This window comes from Lycium ferocissimum, chromosome 10, assembly GCF_029784015.1.
Source record: "Lycium ferocissimum isolate CSIRO_LF1 chromosome 10, AGI_CSIRO_Lferr_CH_V1, whole genome shotgun sequence".
NCBI lineage: Eukaryota > Viridiplantae > Streptophyta > Magnoliopsida > Solanales > Solanaceae > Lycium > Lycium ferocissimum.
The window spans coordinates 24,940,749-24,959,082 of record NC_081351.1 but is presented as its reverse complement, the minus strand read 5'-3'; the positions used below and the strand labels follow the sequence as shown (position 1 = coordinate 24,959,082).

The 18,334-nt window shown below is 34.5% G+C and overlaps 2 protein-coding genes across 2 annotated transcripts; both read left to right on the top strand.

The window, feature by feature from the left end:
* The first annotated feature begins 926 nt into the window (after nt 1-926).
* On the top strand, nt 927-7,918 carry LOC132032946 (uncharacterized). Its single transcript, XM_059422762.1, has 3 exons — nt 927-1,628; nt 3,500-3,995; nt 7,318-7,918. The coding sequence occupies exons 1-3, from the start codon at nt 1,013-1,015 to the stop codon at nt 7,322-7,324; spliced, it is 1,119 nt and encodes a 372-aa protein (XP_059278745.1). The 5' UTR covers nt 927-1,012; the 3' UTR covers nt 7,325-7,918.
* A 1,813-nt stretch (nt 7,919-9,731) lies between these two features.
* On the top strand, nt 9,732-18,013 carry LOC132032945 (dihydroorotate dehydrogenase (quinone), mitochondrial). The gene is made up of 11 exons (XM_059422761.1): nt 9,732-10,115; nt 11,322-11,404; nt 11,587-11,910; nt 12,088-12,340; nt 12,929-13,009; nt 13,116-13,223; nt 13,322-13,351; nt 16,000-16,137; nt 16,603-16,640; nt 16,743-16,842; nt 17,645-18,013. Exons 1-11 carry the CDS (start codon nt 9,969-9,971, stop codon nt 17,717-17,719), a joined length of 1,377 nt encoding a protein of 458 aa, XP_059278744.1. The 5' UTR covers nt 9,732-9,968; the 3' UTR covers nt 17,720-18,013.
* Nucleotides 18,014-18,334: the final 321 nt, after the last annotated feature.

The following is an 18,334-nucleotide window of genomic DNA, read 5'->3' as shown; positions in this document are numbered from 1 at the left end:
CATGCACAAAGTGGAGATTTAGTTCTTAGTTTGACTATTTTGGATATAAAAATTTGATATACTTCAGAATTCATTGAAGTATTATGAAATATACGGTCAACTAACATTTATCGAATTTAAAAAAGAGTCATTTCCTTAATATGATCACTAATTTGTTTGCACATAAGACATGAAAAACTTTGATACGCAACACAAAAAACTCCCCCGAACACAAAAATAGGCCAAAAAATAACACTTCAAAAAATTGCACCAAACTTTTAAAATAGATCAAAAGTAACATAACATAAGAAATTTGTACTTCCAAGTTAGAGTTTCCGTTAAATATTTTCTATTTTTACAGTTCCGATTAAATTTAATAATTAGAATTTGGGTAAATATCTCACAGTTCAAGGATTAAAACTGCATAAATGATACTTAAGAGGCTATTTTGAACCTACTAATTATCCATTATACGCTAAATAGGTGTTTGGACATAGAAACCAAAAACTTTTTCACTTTTTTTTTGGAATTTTAGAGTTGGAGTTGTGTTTGGCCATAATTTTTGCAAATAGTATTTTTTGTTAAAATGTACTCGTTTTGGTTGTGAAAAACTTGAAGTGTAAAAGTAAGAGATTAATTATGGTATTAGTTAAATGTCACGACTCAAATTTCCGTAAAGTCGCGTGACTAGTGCCTCAGACGGACACTCGTACACATTCACTAACCAGAAAAACAAATTTTTCAAATTCCATTGTAATTTTCATGGCTAAACACTAATTTTAAAAAAAAATTAAAAAAAAAAAAAATTCCGAAAAAAAGTGAATAATTCTTGTGGCGAAATGAGTCCTAAAGGTGCTTACCTTTGAAAAATTTAAAGGACCAAACGTAAGTGACCATTTTCGTCATTTCCCTTTCACTCTTCTTCTCCAGATATAATCATTCTCTCTTTCATATTTACAGCAGGAAAAAATTTCATCATTTTCATCCAAACACACCTCTAACAAAACCTCCATTAATTTGATCCCTCAAAAAAATGGAACCTCCACCACCTCACCACCACCACCACCACCACGGCGGCGCAACCTGCGTCAACTGCGGCGGACCCACCGCATTTCCACCACCACCACCCGATACAAACCCTAATTACATCCCAATCCGTGCACCAGCTGTCAACTTACCACCAGCCAATAACCGTGAAATCATAATGCGTACACCTGTACCTCAATCACACCCAATCATTCCCTTAACTCCACCTTACCACTTCCAAACACCAACTAAAAAAATCCAATCCCAAAACGACGTCGTTTCGTTCCAAAACTCATCAACTTGTGTTAACTTTCTAGGGTTTATAGTTTCGTTATCGGAATCGATTCGTTCGCGTAAACTCTCAGATCACTGCCACGTGTCGGGTGTTGTGGCTGAGATTGTTGAGATTTTGAAAACCCTAATTGTGTATGTTGATGAGATTCCTTTAGCGCCTCAATCGTCGCGATACGGGAATTTGGCGTATAGGACGTGGCATGAAAGGATGTGTTGTGATGCCGAGTCGTTTATGGTGAAGTTTTTGCCTTTGGAGATGAAGGAGGCGACTGTTGAGCTTGTTCCTTACTTTACTGATAGTTTTGGGAACTCTAGTAGAATCGATTATGGTATGTTTTTTACACTTTGTTTCGATGGTTGTTATATATCGTTTCATAGTGTATCGTGTTGTGTTGTATTGTATTGTTTTGATGAATAGAATGTTGGGATGGATCGTATTGTTAGAGCTATTAGAAAAAGGTAGGGTAAATGATAAAATAGGATTGTTAGATAATAAGTAATGACAAAATAACAGCAACAACAACATACCCAATGTAATCCCACAAGAAAGGCACTAAAAAGGGGGTAAGTAACCATGCGATCACACCAAACTTGTTGTATCGGAAGTGGCATGAAAGGATGTGTTGTGTATGCTGAGGCGTTTATGGTGAAGTTTTTGCCTTTGGAGATGAAGGAGGCTACTGCTGAGCTTGTTCCTTTTTTTTACGGATAGTTTTGGGAACTCTAGCAGAATCGATTATGGTATGCTTTTTTGACATTTTTGTTTCGATTATGTGCATATAAACTTTTTGTTACATATCGTTTCATAATGTATTGTATTATATTAAATTGTGTTGTATTGTACTAGATTGTTTTGATGAATACAATGTTTGGATAGAGTGTATCGTTTCACATCGTTACATAATGTCACACATATGAGCAATTTGAAGGATAAACCTACGAGAAAAGTAGGGTATGGGGTTAGAGCTTATTATAAAAAGGAAGGGTAAATGATAAAATAGGATCATTAGATAATAAGCAACGACAACATAACAAGAAAACCACGCGATCACACCAAATCGGTCGTTACATAAGATGGGACTATTCGTCGTTACATAACGATGAATTTAACGATTCTATACATAAAATGGGACTTTTCGCCATTTTTGCTTCAGTTTTTGCCTCCGGATCTCCAGTCGGCTACTGTTGAGCTTGTTCCTTACTTTACTGATCGCTTTGGGAACTCCAGTAGAATTGATTATGGTATGGTTTTTGAATTTTGTTTCGATTATGTGCCGTTATCAATCAATTAACCTCAATTCCAAATAAGTTGGGCTCAGCTATATAATTCCTCTGTATATTTTTAACTAGCTATCAACTTAGGGCAAACCCTCTATTTTATCCCCTGTGAGAAGCTCATATAGGTAGAATTAACTATGTGCTATTACCATTCAAATAAAGAGTTAACTATGTGCTATAAATTTTTGGAGTTTTGAGGTTTTTCTTTAATTAGAGATGCTAAAACTTTTGGTTTATTTCCCAAATTAGTTGGGATCAGCTACGTAAATCCTCTGTATGCATTTATTTTTGCTAGCTGTCAACTTATGGAGACCCTTTTCCTTTATCGCCTATTGAGAAGCTCACACAGGCAAAGTTAACTATGTGCTATTAAATGACGTTAAATTTTTGGAGAAGCTCACATAGGCAGAGTTAACATCCTGTGAGATAATGTTGGTGGATGTGAAGATACATCAACAAATATTTTAACATATATTTTTTTAATCATGTTAGCGGGTATAACATGAATCATTTCTAAAGCTTTGCCCCTCTGGGAAGTAATAGTGGATCTGCCCATGTTTATAGGCACATTTGCTTTTTAAGTTTAAGTTTAGTGATTGAGCATTTGTTTTCCTGTCTTGCTGATTTAAATACAGCCTTGATGGAGAAAATAGTGACCTATCTAAACATCGTTGATTCCTTTTCTTGATATACTAATGATATAAAAGATATGTGAAAATGACTGTCCTTATCAATCTAATAAAAGAAATTTGCTACTCCTTTGGTTTGAGTTCTCACTTTTGCTGGATTATGGTATAGAATTATTTTATACGTTTTTACTATCCGTTTAGAACCTTGAAGTGCACAGGCTTGCTGGTGTTGAAAAATGACCTTCCTAGAACTAATATTTTTATTCCTAGAACTAATCACTATTGTTATACAGGTACTGGACACGAGACAAATTTTGCAGCATGGTTGTATTGTTTAGCAAGATTAGGAGTTGTGAAAGAAGACGACTATCAAGCTCTGGTGTCAAGGGTCTTCATCAAGTACTTGGAATTGATGAGGAAGTTGCAAATAACCTATTCCCTAGAGCCTGCTGGGTCTCATGGGGTTTGGGGACTAGATGACTACCACTTTTTACCTTTTATATTTGGGTCATCTCAGTTGATTGATCACAAGTACATGAAACCAAAGTCTATTCATAACGAAGATATCTTGGAGAACTTTGCAAATGAATATTTGTATCTCTCATGTATTGTATTCATAAAGAAGGTGAAGAAGGGTGTGTTTGCAGAGCATTCTCCCATGTTAGATGACATTAGTGGTGTACCCAATTGGAACAAGGTAAACAGTGGCTTACTTAAGATGTACAAGATTGAAGTTCTGCAAAAGGTTCCTATCATGCAGCATTTCCTTTTTGGCTCCATTATCCCATGGTATGCATCTTATTTTCACCATCTTCTCTAAGCTTTATAAATATATTGCTCATACAAGAAGTATTTCTTTTCTGTATGCCTTTGCTAGCCTTTAACTCTCCATTTTTTCAGGGATCAGTTATTACTCCATTAGATTTTTAGTTGTTCATCATGAAACCTTAACCAACTAGTAGTAAGTAATTATCCTTTACCATCTTGTCCTGACCTATTTGGAGTATTTAGTACTTGAGAAAAAAGAAAATGGTAGAAGGTTGGAACCCGATAGACAAAGTTATTTCTGTTGTCTCTCTGGATGTTCTTTTGTCATTGACTAAATCTAGAATTATTTTGTTTGTGATACAATGGAATTCCCAAAATAGTGAAAGTAGTAATGCAAAGTTGGGCATATAAGAGTAGAAGGAGAAGTAAAAGACATTGCGCCACTATCGCTTATGTGGATGTTTGCAGGGAAAGAAACATGGGAGCTTTTGAAGTGGAGGAACATGACATTGTATAGCTGGGGGCTTTTGAAGTTTCTGGGGGCATAGATAATTAGGTGTTTGTGGTAGAGAACCGTATTTTTGTGCTGGTTCTTGTGGCTAAAATTATGGACGGAAATCTGGTTGGAGCTGTAGATGGATAGTGCTGATAGTGATTTTATCAGCCCCCCCCCCCAAAAAAAAAAAAAAAAAAAGAGGGAAGTTTAATGGTGATAGAGGTTTGGAATAATGAAGCGATTTTGGGGAAATATTTAAAGGTAGTCTTGTTGGAGCTGATGAGTTGATGAAGTTCAGAGCTAGAAAATAAACCACTCAGGAGCTCTTTCAAATACATTTGACATCACATAATTTGTTTGGAATTGCATACTTGATCCAACTAGGATTCTAAAGTTAACTAGCAGAAGAAGTTTCTCTTACCCAATGTGTAGCGCTAAACTTTCAAGATACTAGAATTTTATTCAATATACAGAATCCTCGAATTGGAAAAAAATATTCCTACACTGAACGTACTGCAGAAAGTTTCGAGATGAAAATTGGAAGATCAAATTCAATATACTTTTGAAAGGATTGAGAAACTTTGCCCTAGGTAAGACTTTTGGTCTAATATTATCCTTGCCATAAGGAAAAAGTCTCAGTTTTTCCATTGACTCCTAACGGAGATCCAATCTACGGTATTTAAACCATAGTCAAAAGTTGAATCTTAAATCACAATGAGTTCTTTCTTTCCAATATGACTAAAAGTAGGGCTGTTCACAGTTTTGGTTAAAACCAAAACCAAACAAAAAATTTATTAACCAAACCGAATAAAAAAATCGATATTTGATTTGGTTTGGTTTTAAATGTTAAAAACCGATAATATTTGGTTTGGTTATGGTTATATTAAAAAATAACCGAATAAATAACCGAACTAAACCGATAAATTATATACATAAATTTTATAATTATTTATATGTATAATATTAGTTTTTCATAAATAATTATAAATATGTTATACGTTTTAATCATTAATTTGATTTTTGGTCTACTTATTTTACATGATTGTTTAAGGCCCATATTTTTAAGAATAGGTCTAAGCCCGTGTCTTTTAAGTCTTTTAACTCTTTAAGTGTTAAGTGTAAACCTACTAACAGAAGCTCACGTTAGAGTCATTAGTCTTTAACTTAAATTTTTAGCCTTTCTTTGTCACCATTTGATTTTAGGTTGTTTCTTCCTTTTTTCCCGAATTTATACAGAGTCCTAAACTTTTAATATTTTTCATTGAAAAGGAGAAGAGGTTGTAGATTTGGAATTCCTAAAACTTTGAAAGAACATGGCAAGAACGCCGTAACCGAAGCAATACGGTAATGCCCTAATACTTTTTCCGGGGGTAATCCTCCTAAAAGGTGTTTGTGGTAAAAGAATAATTCCTTGTCTTCTAGACCCTAGCTTTGGGGATAATGATAGAAAATATCTGAAGTTTGGGATCATTACACAAAGTGTTTTTAATAAAATGGGAAAAATGAGGACAAAATGCAAGTATTGCCCCAAAGTTTGGGATCATTACACAAATTTTTTTATTTCATATATTTTAATTTTAATTTTAGGTAGTCTTTATGTTTAATTAATATGTATGTTTGTAACAACAACTAAAAGATGCTTTACTTTATTTTTGGTATGTGTATTAAGATGACAAAACCGGTGCAACCACTACTTAGTTAGTTTTTAGCTCTATATGTAATAGTTTAGCGACTTTGGGTAACTTGAGTATGACACTATCACTAATAGTGAAATATTTTTATGATGTATGTTTCACTTTAAACGATAAATAAAAGTTATCGTTTGAACAAAAAAAAAAAAAACGTGTCTTTTTCAACTTTTTAATGTTTTACTGATAAGTCTCATGGTCGCTAGTCATAAATTGATCCAACCAAAAACCGAACCAAATCGACAATAACTAAACCGGTGGTTATTATTTTATTTGGTAAGGAAAAAGTTATGGTTTTAGACATTTAAAAACTCGACTAAAACTGGTTTGGTTATGGTTTTAATCAATAACCGACCAAACCGAACCATGAACACCCCTAACTGAAATGGGAATGTTCATGTTTGTTCGGCTTTCCTGTTTGTTCTTTGATTTTCAAAGGAGTGTGTCTTGCTGCGGTCAAAATAGACTTTTCCTATTGATAAACTGGAAATGAGTTCTTTGAACTATCACTGAAAATCTAGACCAGGTCGGCTGCTTGAGCTGATAAGAGTTATAATCATACTAATGGCTTTTCCAATCCGGTTATTATCCAAAAAGCATTCTGCTCCAAGACCATCATAGTTTTTAGCCTGTCGCAACAGGCTAGCTATTTTCCGATCAAATCGTTTGCTTGTTACAATTGACCACCAAATCCCAAAACATGACTCTTTTCCTGCAGAGTCTCTCTCCACTCTGAACTGTTTCATCAACTCCAGCCATCAAAAAGTGCAGATTTAGCATCCCCTCAATACAAGTTCTTTCAACATCTGAATACAGCTTATGAGAGGCACGTTTAATTATAGAACTCTCTTGTCTGCAGCGATTCTCTCTTTGTAGTATCTCCGTTGATTCTTGGTCATTAACATGATAGTTAATATTGGTACATTGTGGGAACATTGTTCTAAAGATAACAACTAGATCGATGAGATGCATTAATATTTTTTAATATATCATACTAACAATTTATGAATCTTTTACTTTCTCATCTGTATATCTCGCATTTTCCCAAGTCATTCTACTTACTCTTTACTTTTTGTAGGTAAATTTCGGGTTTATTACGATTCTCTGGCATCTGTGCAAAATCTGAATATTCCTTAATTTTCTTTGCTTCTTCATCCAGGGAATGATGTGCTGGTAGGTGTTTTTCCTGAACCATGGGTCAGTCATATATAGCTTCCTATTTACCAGCAGCTATATAGTGATGGAGGAAAGACACATTCTAATATTTTGGCAGCAAATATCTACAACATTTGATGCTTCTAATGTATCAACCTGCTTCTGCCGAGTACCTGCCGAGTAGCTGCTACCTTCCACACCGGCTTATTGTCAGGATTTTGGATATTGTTGTTAAAAATGATCTTGAGGGTATTTGATAGACTGAAGTGCTTTGCTAGACAGTCCTTTATTGACTATTGTCCCTAGAGTAAAAGTATGCTATGAGTAAAAATACTCCAGTTGCAGAGTGGTTGCCTAAACTTGGACAATTACCTCCTAGGAGGCCTGTATTGCCAATTAACACTGTCAACTATGTCTCTGCAATCCTTGTGAGTTGTGAGTTGTGACAAATACCATGGAATTCTTTTATCCTGGAGGAAGTATAATAGTTATTTACCCTGCTGTCCTTAGTATAATAGTATAATAGCATCTTTAAATATTTTGGAGCCATTTTGTGGTAGAGAAAAATGATTTTCTTCGTGTGAAATTTATTATCAGCTTCATTATATGTTTTGATGCTAGAAAATTTTAATTATGATCTTTATCTTATTAATGGATACTTTGAAAACAGCAACATAAGTTTGTAGGACAACTTTTTTCCTTTTTGGGTTCCAATGCAGTGTTTGGTACTTGCATTTGGGGCTCTGATTAAGTGATACAGATCCAACCCATTACCCCATGAGGAAAAAAAAAATATGCGTCGCAAGTTGTGATAAAAAATTAGTGAAAAATAATGTCCTACGACACTTTAACTGCGAAAGCAGATTCTAAATTAGATATTTTCCTAAAGATAGCTACGGATATTTAACTATTTCCTTAAAAACATAATTTTACCTTTTTTTTTAATATGTTATGGGACAACAATTGTAATCTTCCTAGGAAAAACATCACTTACTTTTTATTTTAATGTATTATACGCAATTGATGAGTAAATTGATATCCATTTTTGACTTAAGATCGTTTAAACAAACCCTCGTCCAATTTGGAATAAAGTGTGCTTATTTTAGAAAATGGGAATACCAAAGAACTCTTTATGTTTTATTAAACAATTTTCATGTCATTCTGAACTTTTGAAATTGGCGATATCTATTTTTTTGTTATAGTTCTGAATACTTATTTCCCAAAGGATCTTTTAGAGATAATTTTTACGTGAGAATTAATTTTGGAGAATTCAGAAAATGGTTCATAGGATATCTTTGTAAAACGAATGAGATGGGGAAATGAAGCAAGAAAATCAAACAAAAGAAGAAGAAGAATATGAATATAAGTGAAGCAAAAAGCTTTAGTAAAGAACTACACAACGAAAATAATCAATCATAAAAATTATTATCAAAAAAATGTTTTTTATGTCTTTTGATTCGTATTTTGTCAAAGAATCTTAGAGATAATAAAAATGGAGCAGAAAGTGGTTCATAGTATATCTTTGTAAAACGAATGAGATGGGGAAATAAAGCAAGAAAATCAAACAAAAGAAGAAGAAGAATAAGAATATAAGTGAAGCAAAAAGCTTTAGTAAAGACCTACACAATGAGAATAATTCACAATCATAAAAATTATTATCTTTTTAGTCTTTTGATTCGTAGTCCTTCAATAATAAAAATGGAGCTAATTTCTTGAATGATCATTCAAGTTTTGGGAGTTTGCCTACTAAATTAGGACAATAAAATCATTTAAATATTGCTATTTCTCTTATATCATGAAAAAACACTACGAAAACTTAAATTTTCGAGACGCCATGTCATATATTAAAGCTTCACTTTATAAATCTCAAAATTAAACTACTACTTAAGTAAAGAGTTAGGGATAAGGTTTGTGTACACTTTACCTTTTCTAGATCCCACCTCTAGTATTACACAGGGTATGTTGTTGTTATACTTAATTAAAGAGTTAATTTCACAGTAAAAAATAATTTATAATTTAATTACTACTTCTTCCATCCAATTTAAGTGTTTTACTTGCATTTTCAGTTTGTCCCAAAAATAATGTCTTTTTTTATATTTAGTAAATTAACAATTCACACTTCTGCTTAATAAGTTTAAAAATACAAGATTTAAAAGATATTTTAGTATATTACATATTTCTTTAATTTAAAACTAGATAATTCAAAATCATTTATTATTCCTTAAAATTTGTGAACACTCAAACTAAGACACTAGTGTACCATGTTCAATAAATAAAGTATAAAAGCAATTAAGCATAAAGATTTAGCTAACTTTTCAAGAAAGCATATACCCAAAGCCAAATGAAAGCACAAAGGGTTTTTCTTTCCTCTTCTTTCGTCTCTTAAAACAGTGCTAAAACCTCAGCCTTCCTTCAAGAACACCCCCCCCCCCGCCCAAAAACCCCACAACCCCACCCCCATACACTCCCATTTTTCACTCTTTTCTTGTTCCCAATATACCCTTTTCACTCATTTGAATAATAACATCAACAGTTTCTGTATCTCTACAAACTTTCTGGACAAATTTTGGGCTGTTCTTGAGCATTTGGAGTTGTAAAATTTGAAGGTGTTTGTTTGGTTAGTAAAGATTTATTTTTTATTGTGTTTGAAGAAAAATGAAACAAAGGGTTGGATTTGCATTGATTAGAGAAAGCTTATATCATAAGCTAATAAAACCAAGCTATGTTCCTAGACATTATTGTTCTTCTTCAGCTAATGTTCCTCCAATATCTCCACATAAAGTTCCTCATTCTTCAAAAAAGGTAACTTTTCTACTATTTGGTTGTGTAAATTTGTATCTTTAATTTATTTATCTTTGATAAGGAACTTTGTATCTTTAATTTTATCAGCTTGGAGTAATATTTTGATTGTAGAGGAATTTTCTTGCTAGGAAGTATAAGAAGAAAGAAAGTCTTATCAAATCCTAAAATATGCAACACAAAAAACTGTGCTAGACACTAACAAGGATAAAGAAAATGCTGCACAAGAAAAAAAAAAAAAGAAGAAGAAGAAGAAGAAGAAGAAGAAACTACAAATATTATACCTCAAAATGGGAGTTCCGCTAATTTAGAGTTCGGTAAATATTTGACGGAGACTAAAAGTGTTAACTTTTGCCAAGCTTAACGGACCAAAACAGTTCAGTAACATACTTACGGGACTATTTTGAACCTACCCTCAAACATTAGGGACCATTTTTATCATTTTCTCAGATAATCTATATGGTTGAAAAAGAGAGATATAAATGATCAAAGTTTTCTTAAATGGAATGATGTTGGGTTTTGAGACTTTGGACTCACTAGTGTAAAGCATTTGGTTGTATACTTTAGTTTTTAATTTTATCAACTTAGAGTACTATTTTGATAATTGAGTAATTTTCTTGCTGGGAAATATAGGAGAAGTTTTGTAGATAATCTATATGGTTGAAATAGGGCGGCACAAATGGCCAAAGTTTGTATTTAAATGGATTTATGTTGGATTTTGAGTAAATTAACATAAAAAGGTTGGGGTTTGACACAAGATTTTGGACTCACTAGCATAAATCATTTGGTTATATAGTTTTTATTTTTTATTTTATCAACTTAGAGTAGTATTTTGATAATTGAGTAATTTTCTTGCTTGGAAGTATAGGAAGAGTCATGTAGAGAATCTATATGGTTGAAATAGAGTGACAAATGATCAAAGTTTGTATTTGATTGGAAATAGGTTGGATTTGAGTAACTTACCATAAAAAAGGTTGGATTTTGCGACAAGATTTTGGACTCACTAGCATAAATCATGCAGTTAAGAAAAAGAGGTAACTTCAAATGACATAGAAATGGGACATGAAGAAGTATTTAATTCCTCTTTTTATCCAATCAAGTTGGGGATATTGAATCCTTTTGGTGTGTCTTTGTATTTCCTTTTCTTTTCCAAAACATTCTTCTGCGTGCTTCCTGTATTTCAATTCAGTATCTTTGTTAAAATTGTAGGGAAGGTTGTTTACAGGAGCAACTATTGGTCTACTTATAGCTGGGGGAGCTTATGCAAGTACGGTTGATGAGGCCACCTTCTGGTAATGAATTTAAATCTTTGAGATATTTACTTTAGAATAGTTGAGAGACAAATAAATGTGTAGATTTCTTTTCATAAATCATGTAGTGAACCAAACAAAGGAAAATAATGTGACCTTTATCTACTGTTTTTTATGACGAAGTTTGGGTGAAATATTACATTTATGTTTCAAAAAATATGCAGTGGCTGGCTATTCTCAGCAACAAAGCTTGTAAATCCATTCTTTGCATTTCTGGATCCAGAGGTTGCTCACAGATTGGCAGTCTCTGCTGCAGCCCGAGGATGGGTTCCAAGGGAGAAGAGGCCCGATCTTCCTATACTGGGCCTTGATGTATGGGGAAGAAGGTTCTCAAATCCTGTTGGTCTTGCTGCTGGTTTTGATAAGAATGCTGAGGCAGTTGAAGGCTTGCTTGGATTAGGTTTTGGTTTTGTTGAGGTTGGCTCAGTAACTCCCATTCCACAGGAAGGCAACCCAAAACCACGTATATTTAGGTTGCCGAATGAAGGGTAAGAATGTATGTCTAATCAGATTATGTTAGCATCAACATATATTTTTTTTTCTGATCTTGGCTGTTTTTATCCTTAGAAAATAAAAGATAAAAAATGCTTGATTGTGAAAGTTGAAAAAAGTAAGAATCCTTTTATTGGTGGCAGTGCTATAATCAATCCTTTTATTGGTGGCAGTGCTATAATCAATAGGTGTGGCTTCAATAGTGAAGGAATTGTTGCGGTTGCCAAACGGTTGGGTGCTCAGCATGGTAAGAGAAAGTTGGAAACATCTAGTACTTCGTCTCCTGCTGGAGATGAAGTCAAGCATGGAGGAAAAGCTGGTCCTGGTATTCTTGGTGTTAACCTTGGAAAGAACAAGACAAGTGAAGATGCTGCAGCAGATTATGTGCAAGGAGTTCATACCTTATCTCAGTATGCTGACTACTTGGTAAATGTCTGAATCTAAATGTCTCTGTTGGTTGGATATTCTTTTGCATGTTCTTGGGTTACACCTGTTTGGTATTCCTTTTTTTTTTTTTTTTGCATGTGTGAATGTGTTTTCTTTTGTGATGTAATTTCTACAAATGTGTATAAATTTGTTTATTGTTTAATTATCTTCTAGAATGAAAGAAATTATGTCTTGGACTGCCATTTTGCAGCCTGAAGGAGCTGGACACTTGCTCTTTCCCTAAACACCCTTTAGACTAACTTATCAAAATATATAGGAAGATGTAAAAGAACACCCCTACCCTCTTACTCCAGAAAAATACTTACTGACTAAAAATTTTGTAAGCTTTTCCATGTTTCTTTTATTTTCTGATATTTTACACGAGGTGTTGCTGGCAATGCTCACATTCCATTTCATCACTTGATAAAGCGGAAAAAACATAGTAATTGTTTTATGTGCGAGAACAATTCGGTAAACTTTTTCTAAGTGAAGTTCTCTTGATGAAAGGAGATATTTTCTACCAGCTTCTGGAGACGCCTTCGTAGTTTTGCTTATAAGACTGATTCATAGTCTCCTTTACTGCCTTAGGTAATTAATATCTCATCCCCAAATACTCCAGGACTACGCCAGCTTCAGGGAAGAAAGCAGTTGAAAGATCTTGTGAAGAAGGTTTTTGCCTGATGCCTTTCTGTCTCTTTGTTCTAATTTACCTCTGGTAATATTTGAGAACATATCACCTAGTACTAGAGTAAGTCCTTTCAGTACTTCTATTTAGGTTCAGGCGGCTCGTGATGAAATGCAGTGGGGTGAGGAAGGACCTCCACCTTTACTTGTGAAAATTGCTCCAGATTTATCTAAACAAGATCTTGAAGATATTGCAGCGGTATGGAAACAATTCTACTCATACGTAAACTAGATTAGGATTGAGGTGTAGTAGTTGTTGATTTGTTCTTATGGCTTGTTTTCTTTGTACTATTGCAGGTGGCTCTTGCTCTTCGTGTGGACGGTCTGGTACAGTTTGAAAGAAAAACTTTTAGTATTCTTTTTAGCGTTTTCTTAATAAGTTAATGGAGTCCCTTTAGTGTTGGATTTTGAGCACTTTGGTGTTAGGGAGATTTTGGCTGACAATGTCTAATTGGTTTCTGACTGCCAATCCAGAAAGGGGAAAAAAGAACTATTTGGTTTGTGACACTGAGCCAATAGTGACCGTTTATTCCATGTTCGGTTCCGCTGTTTAATTTATCCTCAAATAATTGTTAAAAGCCGAGCAGCTCAAATTTGAAAATCAAGGACCTGCTTGTTATATGGATGAGTGTTTATTTTCTTTCGAATTGGCAGCAGCCTAGTTTTGTGGCTTTAAAAGAAATACTTGATTTTCCTGTACAGTGCCTTTATGTGTAACTTTACCTAGCTTTTATTGACTCTAGTAAATTGCTCTGTTAAATTTTCGGAATTTGGGGTGTCTAAGTTAACTTTTTTTTTTTTTTCCCAACTTCCATTGTATGAGAAAATTGGGAATCTCCTGGATGGGCTGCTTTAGTGCAGTTTTCTTTACTATGGTTACTGTGCTAATGCATCGCATCTCTTTTGGGAAGATATGGTTTTTGTCATTTTTGATGGCCTATTAGACTGATATTTACCTTTCAGTTGTAGGCTTATCTTTGAAACATAGTCAAGTTTTGAGGGTATTTACTTTATCCACCAAAAAATCTCAAGCTTTCAGCTTCAGGTCGTGAGCCTTTTGAGCAGACCTTATTGTTCAGCTTGTTCACTCTATCTAAAGACTATAAAACTCCAAATTGTATCTTGTTGGTCAAATTCCTTAGCTTCACAATTTCATCTAAAGTATTTCTTCAGTGGAATCTTACATTCCCTCCTCTTCCTCCTTCTCCTACTTGGTCCCTTCAGTAACAAGTAGAATAGTAGAATAGTAGAATAATATCTGAAATAACTTAAAGAAACTGCCAACAGTAGGGAAAGTTGTCCTCTCTTGCTCCTATAGTCTAGCAACTATTGCCATGGCTAGCGGGAAGGGGTGTTGTTAAGCGAAAGAGAAGGTTATATATAATGCTAGTTTACTTCTTTACTATTGAGGTTAAGATATTGGATTTATCTGAAGAATATATAGTTCAGATCTGCTGCCACTCATCTACAACTGTTCTTATTCCCAGGTAGTAGCCCAATTTAGGTTAACATTAGTCAAGTAATTGTCTGACTATAAATATTTAACTCATAAAAAGTTTTAAAAAAAAAAAAATGTAAATATGATATATTATGAAGCTTAGACATATCTTTAACTCCTTTCCTCCTTTTTCCTTATTGTTGCCAACTTGGATGATGCAAACAGCTTTTGTGAGCAAACATCTTAATTACACAAATATGACTTCAGCGTGAGCAAAAACTATATATTAACGTAATATATATATATAAAAAGACTGGGGTAAGATAAAGGGAGATATATTTTTGTCTTTTTATAGGTAAAGGAGCAAACTGTTTGTTACATTTTTAGAGTTCAGGGTTATAAAAAGATTGCAGGAAAAGGATAGAAGGCTACAGCAGATATGACAAATGCTTTAACTGACCAGATGGAAACTGGTCTGGAAGACTAATCTCCCTCCAAAAGTCAAATGTTTCATTTGGACAACTCTTCTAAATGGTACTTCACTCAAGGTAAAGGTATTCAGCAGCTAGTAGAACATGTTTACAGATTGAATCACTTGTTTTACATTGCCTGTGGCAACAAACATTTGGTCCATGTATTGTGCAGTTTTTGGGAGGTCAACACCATCATAAAAGAAGCAGTTGCTAGTTGGAGCCTATGGAAAGTGGATAGACATTCTATGACATATTTTTTGTTGGGAACAGGTGTCATGAAGGGATTGAGAGCTTACTGTATCTTTTTAGCTGGACATCTTTCTGACTGTAAACAGCAATTTTCTTTTAGATTTCATTAGTTCCCTCTCAATGGCTTAACAGCCTTGATTTTTGCTATAGGTTTTAACTCCCAGATCTTACTTATTTATTTTTTTTTTTTTGTGTTCTGGAGTTATCAATGTTCACATGCTTTTTAAACATTTCATCAAAAAAAAAAAGGAAAAGGATACATTCTATGACACTTTTTGTTGGGAACTCGGATTGGAGAACATTCTGACACAGAATTGGATCAACTGGTCACTTGTGCTATAATGTTCACATTTAAACATTTTAAGATCTTGGCTTTTCTACGCCAAGATGGTGCCAATCCCCAATGATAAGAAATATTGATGTAGTAGCCACACACACACAAAAAAAAAAAAAAAAAGAAGCTTTGTTATCTTGATATCGTAACTTCGTCAACAAGTTACATATGCCATCATGGTTGCTCCAGGCATCAAGCTAGCATAAAGTTTCTGTGTGAACTATTTCTTGTTAACAAAAAAAGTGCCGTTTACATTTTTCAAATGCTTAGTGTGTACTGTATCCATGAAAAAATAACTGTTGGTAGGAGCATTCTCCCCCTCTCCTCACCTTTCCCCAAAAGAAAGGAGAAATAAAACGCAGACACGCAGATATGAGTGGCGAGGTTTATGCTTCCTTATTTTCATGTTTGACCACCACATTCCGCAAAAATATTTATTTTTTAACAAGAAGTGCCAACATTGTATGCTTGATGCTTGTAGATTATATCAAATACTACAATCCAAAGACCAGATTCCGTAAGTCAAAACCCTGTGGCTCAAGAGACTGGTGGCTTGAGTGGGAAACCACTCTTTAAAATGTCAACAGATATACTGAAGGAGATGTACCTTCTGACGAAGGTATGCATTCTATCCCATTGTATCAGGAATATATGCACACTGCTAGTTATCAAATTGTAGTGGAACAAGTGGATTGGTTCCTTTTGGTCCTCCCAGCGTCACTGTTCTTCTCTAAAAAAAAATGCACCATGGTGGAGCTGTTTAAGTTTTGTTCAATTTCCTCTTACAATTTTTCCTGTTATTTCTTAACGCGGATTCCTTTAACTTTGACCACATAAAGTTGTTATCTGTGGAGTACATGACTATTGTTCTATTGAGCATGGCGTATTATATTCTTAGATCTTCTTGTCAACTCTTGCAATTTTTTACCTCAAATTATGCTTTAGTTCTGTCCACGTCTGTCTCTGACTATACTCTTATCCTCGACATGACTGCCTAGTATTTTCATTTAGCAAGTGCGAAAGGATATCTTTCGTTGTTCATTATTTGATGCAACGGATAATCTCAATATGTTTGTTCTAACAGGGACGGATTCCTTTGATTGGCTGTGGAGGTATTAGCAGGTACGCCACTCCCTCATCCCTGATTGTAACAAGTATTAAACATTTTTTATTATTAGATGTTCTGGTAAATACTTAATTACTTGGAATATGAATTTGTTGCAGTGGCGAGGATGCTTACAAGAAAATTCGAGCTGGTGCCACTCTTGTTCAGCTGTATACAGCATTTGGATATGGAGGACCTGCACTTATCCCCGATATAAAGGTATTGGTTTGAGGTGTTCAAGGAGTTTTGATATCTGTCATATATTCTTCCTGTTAGGGTTTCTAAAAAATGTACAAATTGTAGAAGAAATATGGTACAAGATAGCACACCCTGATTCCGACAGATATTCTAACATGCATTTCAAAGTATCTCTTACATCTCGTTCATGGGATTAAGGCCTAGGCCGATTTTCAAGTTGGGACTAAAATACAACCACATGAAGGATTGGTAATCCAGCCCGTGTTTCATCACAATGACATGAAGCATTAGACAAATCAAATCCAAAGTCTTTAACTCCCTCACTGAGGTCTCATTTGGTCAAGAAGCCTCGATCGCAACACCCACCCCCCCCCCCCCCCCCCCCCTTCCTTTCAGGTGCGTGTGCGCGCGTGCTGGAGTATTTCTGTGGACACTTCACCCACATTTCATTGCACAGGGTTTTGCATTTTAACCTGGAACATAACACATGATCTCTTTTATACGCCATAGACCGCTTATACCTGATGGATTCATCGAGTTTGACTGTAAATTTCGCGCTGTCTTTGATTTTACTGCATGAAGTTTAGTGATTGCTTAGGGAAGTGCACGTTCAACTCCAATTTTAATCCTTTTTTAGATAGACTGATGCTATATATACGAGTTGCTTAATCTTCCTCAAACCTAGTTGTTACATTTTTCCCACTCTCATCTGCATATGAAAACATATTCTGCTCTCGTCTTGCAATGATATTGTTTTCTTTGTCATTTATAGATTAACTCATTCTGCTAAACGTTTTGCAACACTCTCTCTTTCTATTTATAGGCTGAGCTCGCCCGTTGCTTAGAAAAGGATGGTTATAAGTCGATCCACGAGGCTGTTGGAGCAGACTGCAGATAGTTTTCGATGTACTCAAACCAGTCATTTGAGCTTTTTGAGGGGATGACCATATTTTTGCCACTTCTAATAAATGGAATTTTTGGTCCCCTCCCATTTTGCCTCGTGTCATTTGCTACGTAATTTGTGATGTCTTGCCAAAATTTTTGTCATTTATGGATGTGGCAGGTGACCCATATTTTTGAAATGTAACATAATAACAAAATTTTGTATCTTTGGTTGCGATTATTCTTGATATGGAGTTAAATCCAGACAACACAAAGTGAAAGGAAATGGTGAATTCTTGCTCATAGACTATTTTAGTTGGATTTCCTTGTGGTTTATGGACAATGGGTTTATTTTCTAAAGCCCCTTTTGAGGCCACTACTTTGATTTTGTCCCTGTTTTAAAAGTCGTTGCAACTCATGAGCTAAGCAAGAAGAGTGGGAACTACTGGTTCAGCACAAATTTATATCGTCCTCTAACGTTCGGTCATAATTTTTTCAACTCTAGATTGAACTTCTGTGAGTTCAACCTTACGGACCAAAGAGAGGTAGATCTAGGATTTGTATATTATTTCGAGTTTGGAATTTTTCCACATGTTATTTGATTTATTGGGTTCGAATTCAATTATTTGTA

What these genes read in the sequence shown, in the direction of transcription:
- LOC132032946 (XM_059422762.1), top strand. Translation starts at nt 1,013, where the DNA reads ATGGAACCTCCACCACCTCACCACCACCACCACCACCACGGCGGCGCA. An exon ending in CTCTAGTAGAATCGATTATG is followed by an intron (nt 1,629 to 3,499) that starts GTATGTTTTTTA and finishes ATTGTTATACAG; the next exon opens with GTACTGGACACGAGACAAAT.
- LOC132032945 (XM_059422761.1), top strand. Translation starts at nt 9,969, where the DNA reads ATGAAACAAAGGGTTGGATTTGCATTGATTAGAGAAAGCTTATATCAT. An exon ending in TGAAAGATCTTGTGAAGAAG is followed by an intron (nt 13,010 to 13,115) that starts GTTTTTGCCTGA and finishes ACTTCTATTTAG; the next exon opens with GTTCAGGCGGCTCGTGATGA. An exon ending in ATCTTGAAGATATTGCAGCG is followed by an intron (nt 13,224 to 13,321) that starts GTATGGAAACAA and finishes GTACTATTGCAG; the next exon opens with GTGGCTCTTGCTCTTCGTGT.